The sequence below is a fragment of the Entamoeba invadens genome (genome assembly GCF_000330505.1).
Source record: "Entamoeba invadens IP1 unplaced genomic scaffold scaff_1105074726079, whole genome shotgun sequence".
NCBI classification, from domain to species: Eukaryota; Evosea; order Mastigamoebida; family Endamoebidae; genus Entamoeba; species Entamoeba invadens.
In genome coordinates this window covers 185,054-195,654 of record NW_004191893.1, presented here as the reverse complement: position 1 = coordinate 195,654, position 10,601 = coordinate 185,054, and the positions used below count along the sequence as shown (strand labels likewise).

At 39.6% G+C, this 10,601-nt stretch overlaps 4 protein-coding genes across 4 annotated transcripts; all 4 read right to left on the bottom strand.

Annotated features, from left to right (window-relative positions):
* On the bottom strand, nt 1-771 carry EIN_033530 (hypothetical protein; the record flags this gene model as incomplete). Its single annotated transcript, XM_004185780.1, has 1 exon — nt 1-771. A coding segment is annotated over one exon (771 nt), but the record flags the coding sequence as incomplete, so codon positions are not given.
* Nucleotides 772-1,254: 483 nt separating this feature from the next.
* On the bottom strand, nt 1,255-5,272 carry EIN_033520 (hypothetical protein; the record flags this gene model as incomplete). The annotated part of the gene is made up of 2 exons (XM_004185779.1): nt 1,255-4,488; nt 4,577-5,272. The coding sequence occupies 2 exons, from the start codon at nt 5,270-5,272 to the stop codon at nt 1,255-1,257; spliced, it is 3,930 nt and encodes a 1,309-aa protein (XP_004185827.1).
* A 178-nt stretch (nt 5,273-5,450) lies between these two features.
* On the bottom strand, nt 5,451-6,945 carry EIN_033510 (hypothetical protein; the record flags this gene model as incomplete). Its single annotated transcript, XM_004185778.1, has 2 exons — nt 5,451-6,627; nt 6,683-6,945. 2 exons carry the CDS (start codon nt 6,943-6,945, stop codon nt 5,451-5,453), a joined length of 1,440 nt encoding a protein of 479 aa, XP_004185826.1.
* A 725-nt stretch (nt 6,946-7,670) lies between these two features.
* On the bottom strand, nt 7,671-10,600 carry EIN_033500 (phosphatidylinositol 3-kinase, putative; the record flags this gene model as incomplete). Its single annotated transcript, XM_004185777.1, has 2 exons — nt 7,671-7,871; nt 7,919-10,600. Coding segments are annotated over 2 exons (2,883 nt in total), but the record flags the coding sequence as incomplete, so codon positions are not given.
* Between the last annotated feature and the right edge of the window lies 1 nt (nt 10,601).

The window sequence follows — 10,601 nt, the reverse complement described above, 5'->3', positions numbered from 1 at the left end:
AAACGTCCAAGCAGCAACACACAACAATACGGAAGTCACTGTGAATGATGTGCATATCATAAATGCAGTAAAGAAGAGTGCCTCAAACAACAGATTTGGGCAGGAAATGTACCGGTACAATATGTTTTGTGGAAAGTCAACCAATTCGTTGTACTGATTATAACATGATGAAAAGTACGAGTGGTGATACAACAACCCCGCCAAGCAGCTCATACAGTTAATTCCACCAACGATCGTCGACAGCACCGATGTCTCACTTTTCCTGTGACACACGTCGTACGTCAACATGATGCAGATGGCGACAATAGACATCGAAGTCGCAATTGCTCTGTAGACACCAATCGTGCTTTTCGAAGGAACATCAATCGTCAACGAAAGAATACTTTTGACGCCCAAGTAAATGATAAGAACAATTGAACTGATCAGAGCTGTGGCTTCAGTAGTTTCCTCCAAGCTTGGGAAGTGGTTGTGTGTCGAGAAGAAGATTAAAAGAATTGCAGCGGTACTATAAATAGCTCCCGAAGGAAAGAGAAGTGATGTGTGCAGTTGGTTTGGTAAAACCCTCACCACAATTTCGGAACCGTCTGTTACGCCATATTTCACTATCGGATACCCGTTTTTCTCCATAATGAGGGCGTTGAAATGCAATTCCATTCGGTCAACGGAGAGATCAATGACATTGTCCAGTCGCATTTTTACTGTCATAACGTCGTCTGTCTCTTCAACAGTCATTGGGTATTCTTTTCCTTCGCATTTCAGTGTGATGTGCATGTCTACTTATTCAGTTCTTCGAGTTCTTTTTAGTATTTGAAACACTGAATAACAAAACAATACCAATTTTCGTTCAAAATTTTATTATCTCACAAGTAGTCGTCTTTATTCGATTTCCATTGGCTCAGAAACAGCCCATTGCTTCCTGCATAAGGGGCACGTCGTGTTTTTCTCAAGCCACGTGTCGATGCAGTGTTTATGAAACGTGTGCCCACACACCCCCACAGTTGGTGGACATGACTCGCCGGGGAGAGTGCAAAACGGACAACAACTATCCATCGATGATTGACAAAACGCGCACGAGTCGTCCGCCAGATCCCAACTCCACTCCGCTATTTCATTCCATTCGATAATTTCCACCGACATCTGTAAATCGAGTTTTTTATTTTTCACTTTTATTTGAAGGATATCAAAGACTTGCTCTCGATTAGAAAACCCAAAAATAATGAATTACGGTATAGTTTAGTATAATTTCTTATACCATCAATCGACAAATATTTGCTCTCCAATTTTGGAAAGTGCCTTTTGGACTGCGGCCCGTATCGGTTGGTTCGGTGAAGGGACTAAATCGACCAATTTGATGTACGACCACCTCATCATCGACTTGTCACCACTTGCTATAAACCTCTCAATAACACTTTCTATCACAAAGAGCACTTCTGCTATTCTACAATTAGTAGACTCTTCATTATACGCTTGGACCAAAGCATCGACTCGTTCCCGGACTTTGTTCTTGATGACTTTCACACGTTCCACATCTTTCATTGTTAAGGTGTTTTCGACCAAACACTGATAACTTCCTTTCGACACGTTTCTGCCATACTCTTTGAATTCAAGTGAGTTGCCATAGACCTCTACGAGTTCTCTCAAGTCGTCAGTGTCTAATGCAACAAAATTATGGGTTTCTATTTCTTTAAATACCTTTTCTGTTTCGCCAAACACAACAGCGTCTGAAAGTATGAGAGTGTCGTGTTGCATCCTTTCGAGTTGTGTTATTGAAATACACTCAACCACTTTGACTTCGTTCGGCCCAATTTTCTCAGACATTTTTAAAAACTCCAAAAGGGTGGTGAGCATTTTTTTGAACGATTCAACAGAGTAACTCTCGTTCACGTTTTTAACACTTTCATTCACTTTGAACTCGTCATTAAACAAATCAATAACAACGTCGACCCCTTTGACTATTCGCTCTCTCACTTCATCATCAAGTCCAAACACTTTCAATAAAGGCAATAATACATTAACTCCCCACCATTTCGATTTTTTGGCTTGTAAGTTGACAGTTTCAACACCTGTGATACTATCAAACGCAAACTCAATGGACTTTTTCACGTCTGTTTGAATGTCGTTGAAATTTTTGTCTTTCAAAATGACTTCAAAAAGGGACAAAACCTTTTCTTGGACTAGCGTACCGCCTCTTTCAGAAACATAGAAGTCTCCTGGAAAAACAGTGAAGAATTTACAAACCATCGAGACTATTCGCTTTTTGACTTCACCATTTCCAATGACAAAGAAGTCGAGCAGTAAGTTCAAGTACAAAACAGAAGTTCCAGTAAAGACGCCATTGTTGAACAACACAAACTTATTGATCATTTCAATTTCGTCCAACGTATCTTGAACAAGGGCGTTGTCAACTGTTATGAACAACGACTCATCAAATAGGATTGGTGCAAGTTTAAAGACGTATTTCATCCCAATTTCAATTCCCGCAATGGTCGGTCTAAAAAACGCAAATTCTGTGAACCCTAAGATGCATCGATACACTTGTTTCTTTGTATCCTCGTCTTTAAACTTCTTGAACATCACTTTAAGCGACCGCATCACACATGACAAATCTGCCGTGACCGAGTCATTCCACCTTCGAATTTCCGTTGTCACACGACCAAAGATTTCAGTCTTTTCAATATCTTCTTTGCGTGGGATGTCTGTCATATTCAACACTTTCGGAAAGACAATAACTTTCAACTTCTGAAATGCACTGTAAAATATCCCGTTGATCAATTTCTCCCACCCCTCATCACTGAAAAACACTCCTTGATCATTGATCGCACGTAAAAGTGTCTGTGCGGCAGAAAACCAAATGTCATATCGTTCATCTTCAATTTCTTCAAGCATTTGGTCGAAGAGTAAATACATCACATCCTCCTTCTCTTGTTTAGTGATCACCGTCTCTGGCATTTGGTGTACCCCTTCCAACAAATTCCATTGTAATTCAATGGAACTTAATGCAATGTTCAATTCAACATTTTGCTCAACATAGGTTCGAACAACTGAAAAAAGCGAAACTAAGTGCGCTTTATCCATCTCGCGAAGTAAATCCGCTTTACACAATTCTTTGACTAAAGTGAACGCCTGACTCGTGACGTCTTTTGTTGCACACGTTTTCACTAGCTCGAAAAATCTGTTTAAATCGCTTTTGGTGACAACAGTGTCGACATGAGTCACCAATATGTCGAGAAGCCCCAACTTCGACTTTGTTTTGTCATTGAAAACCACAAACGAAACGTCGAAAAACAACTCTAAAAAGATTGGCAAGAAAGGGTCGAGTTTCTTTTTTTCGATCACCTCGTTGCTTTGGTTAAAGAAGAATGAGTTGATGCACTCTTCATTGTGTTCTACACATTTAATAAATATCGGACGCACAATATCCTTGATGAGTACAAATCGTTTTGTTTGGGAAAATACTATCCGGTATAATTCCTCAAAGTAGTACCTCTCAATTTTAAACGTGTCACTTCTATATTCTTTCATGACGGTACCACATATCACACATAACGTCTCAACATAATGCACAAACGTCTCATCGGGCCATGTCGGGCTGTTCTCAAACGCAAAATTGAATATCACCGATGTTGTCTTATTCTCCTTGATAAGTGGAGAGTATATCGAAAGTGATTTCACAGTCGCAATCATCTGCAAAACAGTGTGAAATTCGTCTTGTGTGAAAATATCTCCAAAATTGGTGAAAATGTCTGTAACACATTTCAGAAACGCCATCTCCTTTTCCCCCAACAGCCCATTTACATTTTGTGGGAGTGGCACTGTCTTTGTTGCTTTGACTAATTCACTCAGAAGGACATCTGCATATTCATACAGTTGCAATGGCAAAACAACGCCAATTGTGTTAAGAATGAATTTCAAATATTCTTCTAACAACACCAGTGGTGTTTTAGTGTTCACAAAGTAGATCATTTGTTGTTGAATTGCTCCAAAAAGTATTGTGTAGTTCTCTTCTTTCTTTGTAAGCCGTTCTTTGTCCGCAAGCAAAAACGATGCAACGTTCATTAAAACTTTTGTCATCACACAACAGATACATCCATCGGGAGACGCCATGACCTTCCCCAAATCAAGTGATACATTAAATGTCACAAATGGTATTTCGATGTTATCACTCCCAAACCTTGCATACATCTCCAAACAGAAGTTACAGAACTCTTGCGACGGCACAACAACTTCTTTCCAATTCCCTCTTTCGATTGTTTTGTCAAAATATTCGGAAATGCGTTGGATCGAGGTGAACTGCACCTCCTTCGCCTTTTCCTTTGTGACCAACCCAAGCAATTTCGTGAATAATCGAACAAAGTTATTGGCATAAGAATATTTCGTTACAACAAGTTGAACCAATTCAAAGACACCCGTGTTATATATCGCGTTATCCAGTAACCAAAAACACATCTGATAACAATCAGATGAGACTGCCTCCAAGAATTTGGGTTTCTATATTTGAGTCCCATCATCTATTCCATTGATATTCTATTTATATTATTAAAGTCACAACAAATAAGACTACTTTGAAACAACAAACTTCGAAAAGAATTGGATTTTTTCTCAAAATAGAACTAATCATCTGCACCGAGACAAGCGTCTTTGTGGTTTTTAACACAACGGATCTCCCTGTTTTGATGATGCAACAAAACTCCTTGAATAACACACAGACTTGGTCCTCCAAGAATGAAGTTTCCTTTTGTTCTTTATTATTGTTCAACACCAAAAAGATGTTAAACGTCCATTCACAGAAGTTGTCATAATATTTCCCTTTCTCGCTTTCTACCAAACCAAATAGGAAGCAATACACATCAATAAGTGCATCTCCTTGGAACAGAAAGACAAGTTTCGGTGTTGAAAAGACCAAAGACAGCATTATAACTATTTTTGTGCAAAGTTCGTCGTTCGTTTCCATTTTGTTCAAACATTTCATCACCCGACAGAACCATTGCGAGCTAAATGTGTCGGTTTCAAAAAACATAGTGAGCATCTCCAACGCCAACGAACAACATTTAGTGACATTACTTTCAATCGCTTTTAATAATGGGTCAAAGTACTTTGCTTGATTCTGTTTAACGTCCTCAAGAAATTGGTCCTCTTTCATCCCCTTAATTCCCGTCGCGTTTTTGACCATATCCAACATCAGCGTCTCCGTCTTTTTCTTCTTTTTCACTTCTACATACAGATTGTTATACATTTCAGAAAAGGCCTTACAGCTGTACACCTTCTTTTCCATCCCTTTTTGAGTGTTTCAAGTTCGAGTTTCTTTTTATTGCAAAGAAATTTAATAATGCAATATTAGGAGGAATATATTCCCAAATATGCATATTATTATTATCCTTCTAGTAATCAATAACAAGAAGAAAGAAATTTGGTTTAAATACTAGACGTAAGAAATTGGGTATTCAATTTGTTTATCTTGACTCCGTGCCGAGGTTGTAGTGAACAAGTACGTCTGCTCCCTCCTTGTAGACCTCATACCCATACCCTTGGTTCAAGAATGTATACTCGACAAACAACGGTGTTGTTCCAAGTGTACTCATAATGTCGTTATGAAGAGCAATATGGGTATCTTTAACGTCACCCATGCTTCCCAAAAATTGGTCGATCAAGTCTTGCTTCGGTGATGGCACCAACACACTGATTTTTACAAAGCCATCGCTTGAGACGATGACACACAAGTAGAAGTATGTGTAGACGGGTGGGAGATTACTTAAAATATCTGATATGTTTGTCGCAATAGGTGGAAATCCAAATGTTGAGAACGCCGAGTTGATCTTTTCCATCCGAATCACAACAGTACCGTCCAATTTGAATCTGAACTCTGATTGACGTGGTGGTGTAGCACCCATATCTCTTCCCATTTGACACATATAACTGAGGCCTTGTTCCTTCGCCCAATTGATCAATTTTTCAGAATGCTCACATTTGTCAGCCGTGTCTCGAATGATATCACACGACAACTCACCTTTGAAGAACCACCCTCCATCCATTCCATTCATCACACTCATGTCAATCCACGACCCAATTTCGCTAGGGTTTATTTGGCACCCCAAGTTATTTAAGTGGTCGATCTCTTCGTCTGGCGCACCAACATTCCAGAAGAAGTCGACCATACTTTGAATCAATGCGCCTTGTGGACCATACACACGCCACGACAATTTGTCGGTGTTTCCCGACACAACAAGCATATATTGAATCGATTGTCCTGGTTCAAGTGCGTCTGGTTGAGGGGTCGAGTCCATCCAATATTTCCAAAACTCGACAACGTTCTCTCCTTCTGCCTGAAGCCATGGGATCTTAGCCTTAACTTTCGCAATATTTTTTCTTCCGTCGCACTTTGCTTGTAACGCGCCTTGAATTGACACAGCTGATGTACTTGGTTGTTGTGTTGCCATATTTTGTGTTGGTGCTGGTGCTTGTGTGACGAGTGTTGAACTTTGGACTGGTTTAGGAGCAGAAATTTCGGTATTGCTTTGTGCCGCAACAGGTTTTGGTGGTGAGCTTTTCACAAGGACTTTACGAACGGCGTCAAAAAAGGACTCGTGGTCGACCGAATTTTCAGTGACGATGAAAAAAACGCGTGGACCTCTGTGCATCAGTACACCAACTTCATTAAGAACTTATTACAATAAATCCAACAAACTTTAAATTCCTCGAGTTGATCGAAAACATGAACTTTTTATTCTCAGTGACATCTCGAGTCTCCGTTCCTGGAAGTAACTCTATAAACCCTTTTGCAGAAGTTGCTGTTTTGGACGCAAAGTACCACAACCTATTCTCTTTCAACACAAACCATCTCTTTTTCCACGTCTTGACAGCTCCACCCTGTTTTTTAGCCCATCCCTCAAAGAGACTTGGCCTTAAACTCTCGACGGAAACGTGCAAACTCTCTTGGTCATCTGTCATATATGTGATCTGAATACATTTTACAGTTTTATAGTTTCTTAAAGATTTTTGAAGAAAGAATCCTTGTTTGAGTAACTACAAAGAACTTTATTGGTGCTATGGTTTCCGTTTATGTTTTTAGCAATGCATTTTCATTTTTTTCTAATTTGAATCGGCTCTGTTGAATAAGAAAACTCTTCTTTCTTATTTCTATATATTGTTTTACTTTTTAAAAATGCCATTGATGGGCGAATGCGCACTGGTGGTGAGAAGCAAAATAAGTCGAATCGAAATTATAAGATTTCGGTTATTATATGTTTTAGTTAAAGAAACCTTTCATTCTCAGATAGTGTTTGTTTTTCAACAACACCAAACTCGTCTATTTGTGAGTGTCGTTCTTCCTTATAAACTCGCCTTACATCTGCATAATTCCATAGAACAAGTCGGGAGGGTTGGCTCAATCTTGATATTAGAACGCGTTCCTTTCATTTTTAGTTCCAGTCCGTTTTTTCGTTCGGCAACCCAATTTTTCTGGTGTGCAGAACAATAAACAATTAAATTTGTGGAGTTTACCTGCTACACAGGGGGTTATTTCCATGTAACATTGTTGATATAAAAAAGAAGGGAATTGGTAAACAAAGAACTCATTTGTGTTGAAATTATACCAAAAAATTGCTTTCAAAAACAATAACAAAAACAGATTTTGTTATTCACAACTTTCAAAAACACTTGAATAATCGTATACATTACACATCTTCCTTGACGTCCGGATGTGCGAAAATGTGAATCGCATTATTAACTCTTGTCATCAACGCCTCGAGTGCCACATTGATCAACTTCTCAAAGTACGCTCTTGCATCCGCTTCTGATCGATCAAGCACCAAACTGTTCAACAAATACTCCATATCGTCTGTTCTCCTCAACTCTGGCAATCCAGTCGACAGCATCTTCTTGTGAATTCGTTAACAAAACAAAGAAAAGGTACACAACAAACCATTGTAAATAAGTTGATCAGACCATGGAAATTCTTTCTCAAGATGAGGAATGTGTCACAACAGAGACTGACAAACAACTTAAACCCGTCGGAATTTTTACCCCCCATAACATACACAAACTCTTTGGTCAACACAAACGGCGCTGTCTCCCGTTTGAAGCCCTTGAACTTTTCAACGTTCCCAAGAATGTGACCAAAGTCAATATGAACCAAATGGCCTGTCGGAGTGAGGAGAATGTTGTCGTTATGTCGGTCACCAACACCAAGTACATACGTTGCCACACAATATCCAGCACATGAAAATATAAAATTTTGTTGTGCGTTGCTCATCTCTTCTTTCCCGGGATTCTTCTCTTTCAGCCACCTAAAGAGTGGGTCCTCTTGGAAAGCCGCACTCACATTCCCTCCATACATTTTCTTTTGAATGGCAGCAATAGTTTCAGAGCGCAGTACTACTTCGATCATTCCAACTGCATTTCCCATAGCCAAGCATTCATAACATGTGAGTCTCATATCATATCCTTCATTTTGCCACATCTGATTCATCACTTCAAGCACTTTCAAAGCAAACATGTCTTGTCTTAAGTCGTCATCTTTTTTAAAGATGATGTAAATGGGGTCACCAACAGGGTCTTCATTTTCAAACGTGAGGAACAATGGCTTTCTTAGTGAGTCGAGCACTTTACACTTCAGCGAGACGATTTTTGTGAATTTGAGAGACGGTTTGAACGGGACGTAAACAACTTTTGGGAGGTTGATGCTGTCCAACTCCCTAATCAATTGGTTCTGGTCGGTCTTCCAATTTTGATTTTGTTGTGTGTACAGTGATGTTAACTTCTTGCACAAGTCAATTTGATTCTTTATTGAGACACGTTGGTCGCCACACACCATCAAATACGCCTCCAACAACAAAGCAAATCGTCTCTGTGTTTCAGGGATGTGCAACTCACTTTTAATTAACCAGAAAAAGATACGTCCAATTGTCGAACGTTTGTTCAGAGCTCTGTGGATTAAGAAAATTGCAAGATCTGAGAGTGGCGTTGCTTCGAATTTGAGTGATTGAATGAGTTGCATCATAATAGTCGACAAGTGTTCGTCCGAGCATTCCATTAAACACCTCACGGCGTATTGTCGAATGAAGGTGTTTGCAAATGAGAAATGTAATAGCCTCATCGCAATGATGTGTGTCACTTTCGGCCACTTTTTAATGATTTCCTCAAATATCGAAACTTCTTTAGGCTCCTTCCAAGGGACACTTTGGCACAACAAAACAATTGAACTTGGGTGTTGGTGAAGACTTTCTTCCTCGAGAATAAAACACCTTCCTTTCCAAATGAGTTTTTTGTCTTCTTCAGTGAGTTCTTTGAGGAGATTTGTCGTTAAAATTGAGACATTGATCTTCTTCTTTTCGTCTTCAGTTAATGTGTTTTGAAGAGTTTCCTCCTCTTTGATATTATCAAATTTGATTGTTGGGCCAAGTGGCATAGAAAATGAGATCTTCCCATTCAATTGGTTCAAATTGCCAAACTCGGTGACTGGTATACCAATTGGAATGACTGGCGGCAGCATCACAGCCAAGTTATAGTTTCCTGATATCATCAGCTTTCTATAATCAAAGAGATAAATGTCTGTCCACCCAATTATCGTCATCATATTACTTTCACTCTCAATGACTTCTTGAGACAAATCAAGCCCACAACTACAAAAGAACGACGGGCCTCTTCCTTTTGTATTGAATGCTGGTAAGTGACATTGTGGGCAGTTATCCTTGTTCGAAAAGCCCCTCTTAATCTTCGCGTTCTTGTCCACTTCCATTATTTTGAATACAAGTAATGCTTCCTTTGGTATGCGGCAGACCTGGCACTCGTCAAACATAACCCAAGTCTTTAAGAGAATTTGTTTGTACTTCAGTGAGTCGTTTGATACATGACAGACCATAGGAGACCGTCCAGTCCACAACACGGCACCACCAAAACATATTTCAAGCAACACGACATAATTCGTGTTGCTCTGGAATACCTCGTTAGACATTTCAATGGACTCAAGGAAGATCCCAAACTTCTTTTTGATGACAAAGTGCGGCTGAATGGTGTCCAAATTCGGCAGCTCAATAGGCAATGGGTCGAACTCCCAATTCTTCTCCAACTCTTCGCTTTTTTGTCTGATCGCGAGCTTCTTCTCAAAATCCCCAGCCTCAAGAACCAACATCACTTTGATTGGCTTCGAGAGACGCAACATTTCTCGAATGTAATTATAATTCCCGATTGGGACGTCGTCGAAGAAGTATTCGTCGTACCCGACCGTCTTCAAGTAAAAGATCTTATTGTTAACTTCAAAGTCTGTTCTGACTCTCTGTACTGTTTTCAAGAATCTTTCTATTACCATTGATGGCTTATAGTTATGTGATATTTGCAGTGTTGTGACTTGTTTGGAGAGTTGACAGAAGTCAGTCACTGCCTTCGTGATTTGCAGCTTGATGAAGAAGGAGTCTGGGAATGATGAAGGGTATGGCATTGATGTTGATGGCGATGAAATCGGAATGAAAGGGATGTTCATATCAGTAGCCGAATGGTACGAACACCTTCTGAAATAGAATTCTTGCGGGTTTGTGCAGTCCCATTTCATCGGGGCGTCGATAATAGTCGATATCTCAAACAACACAATTTTGTCTCTCTCAAACATT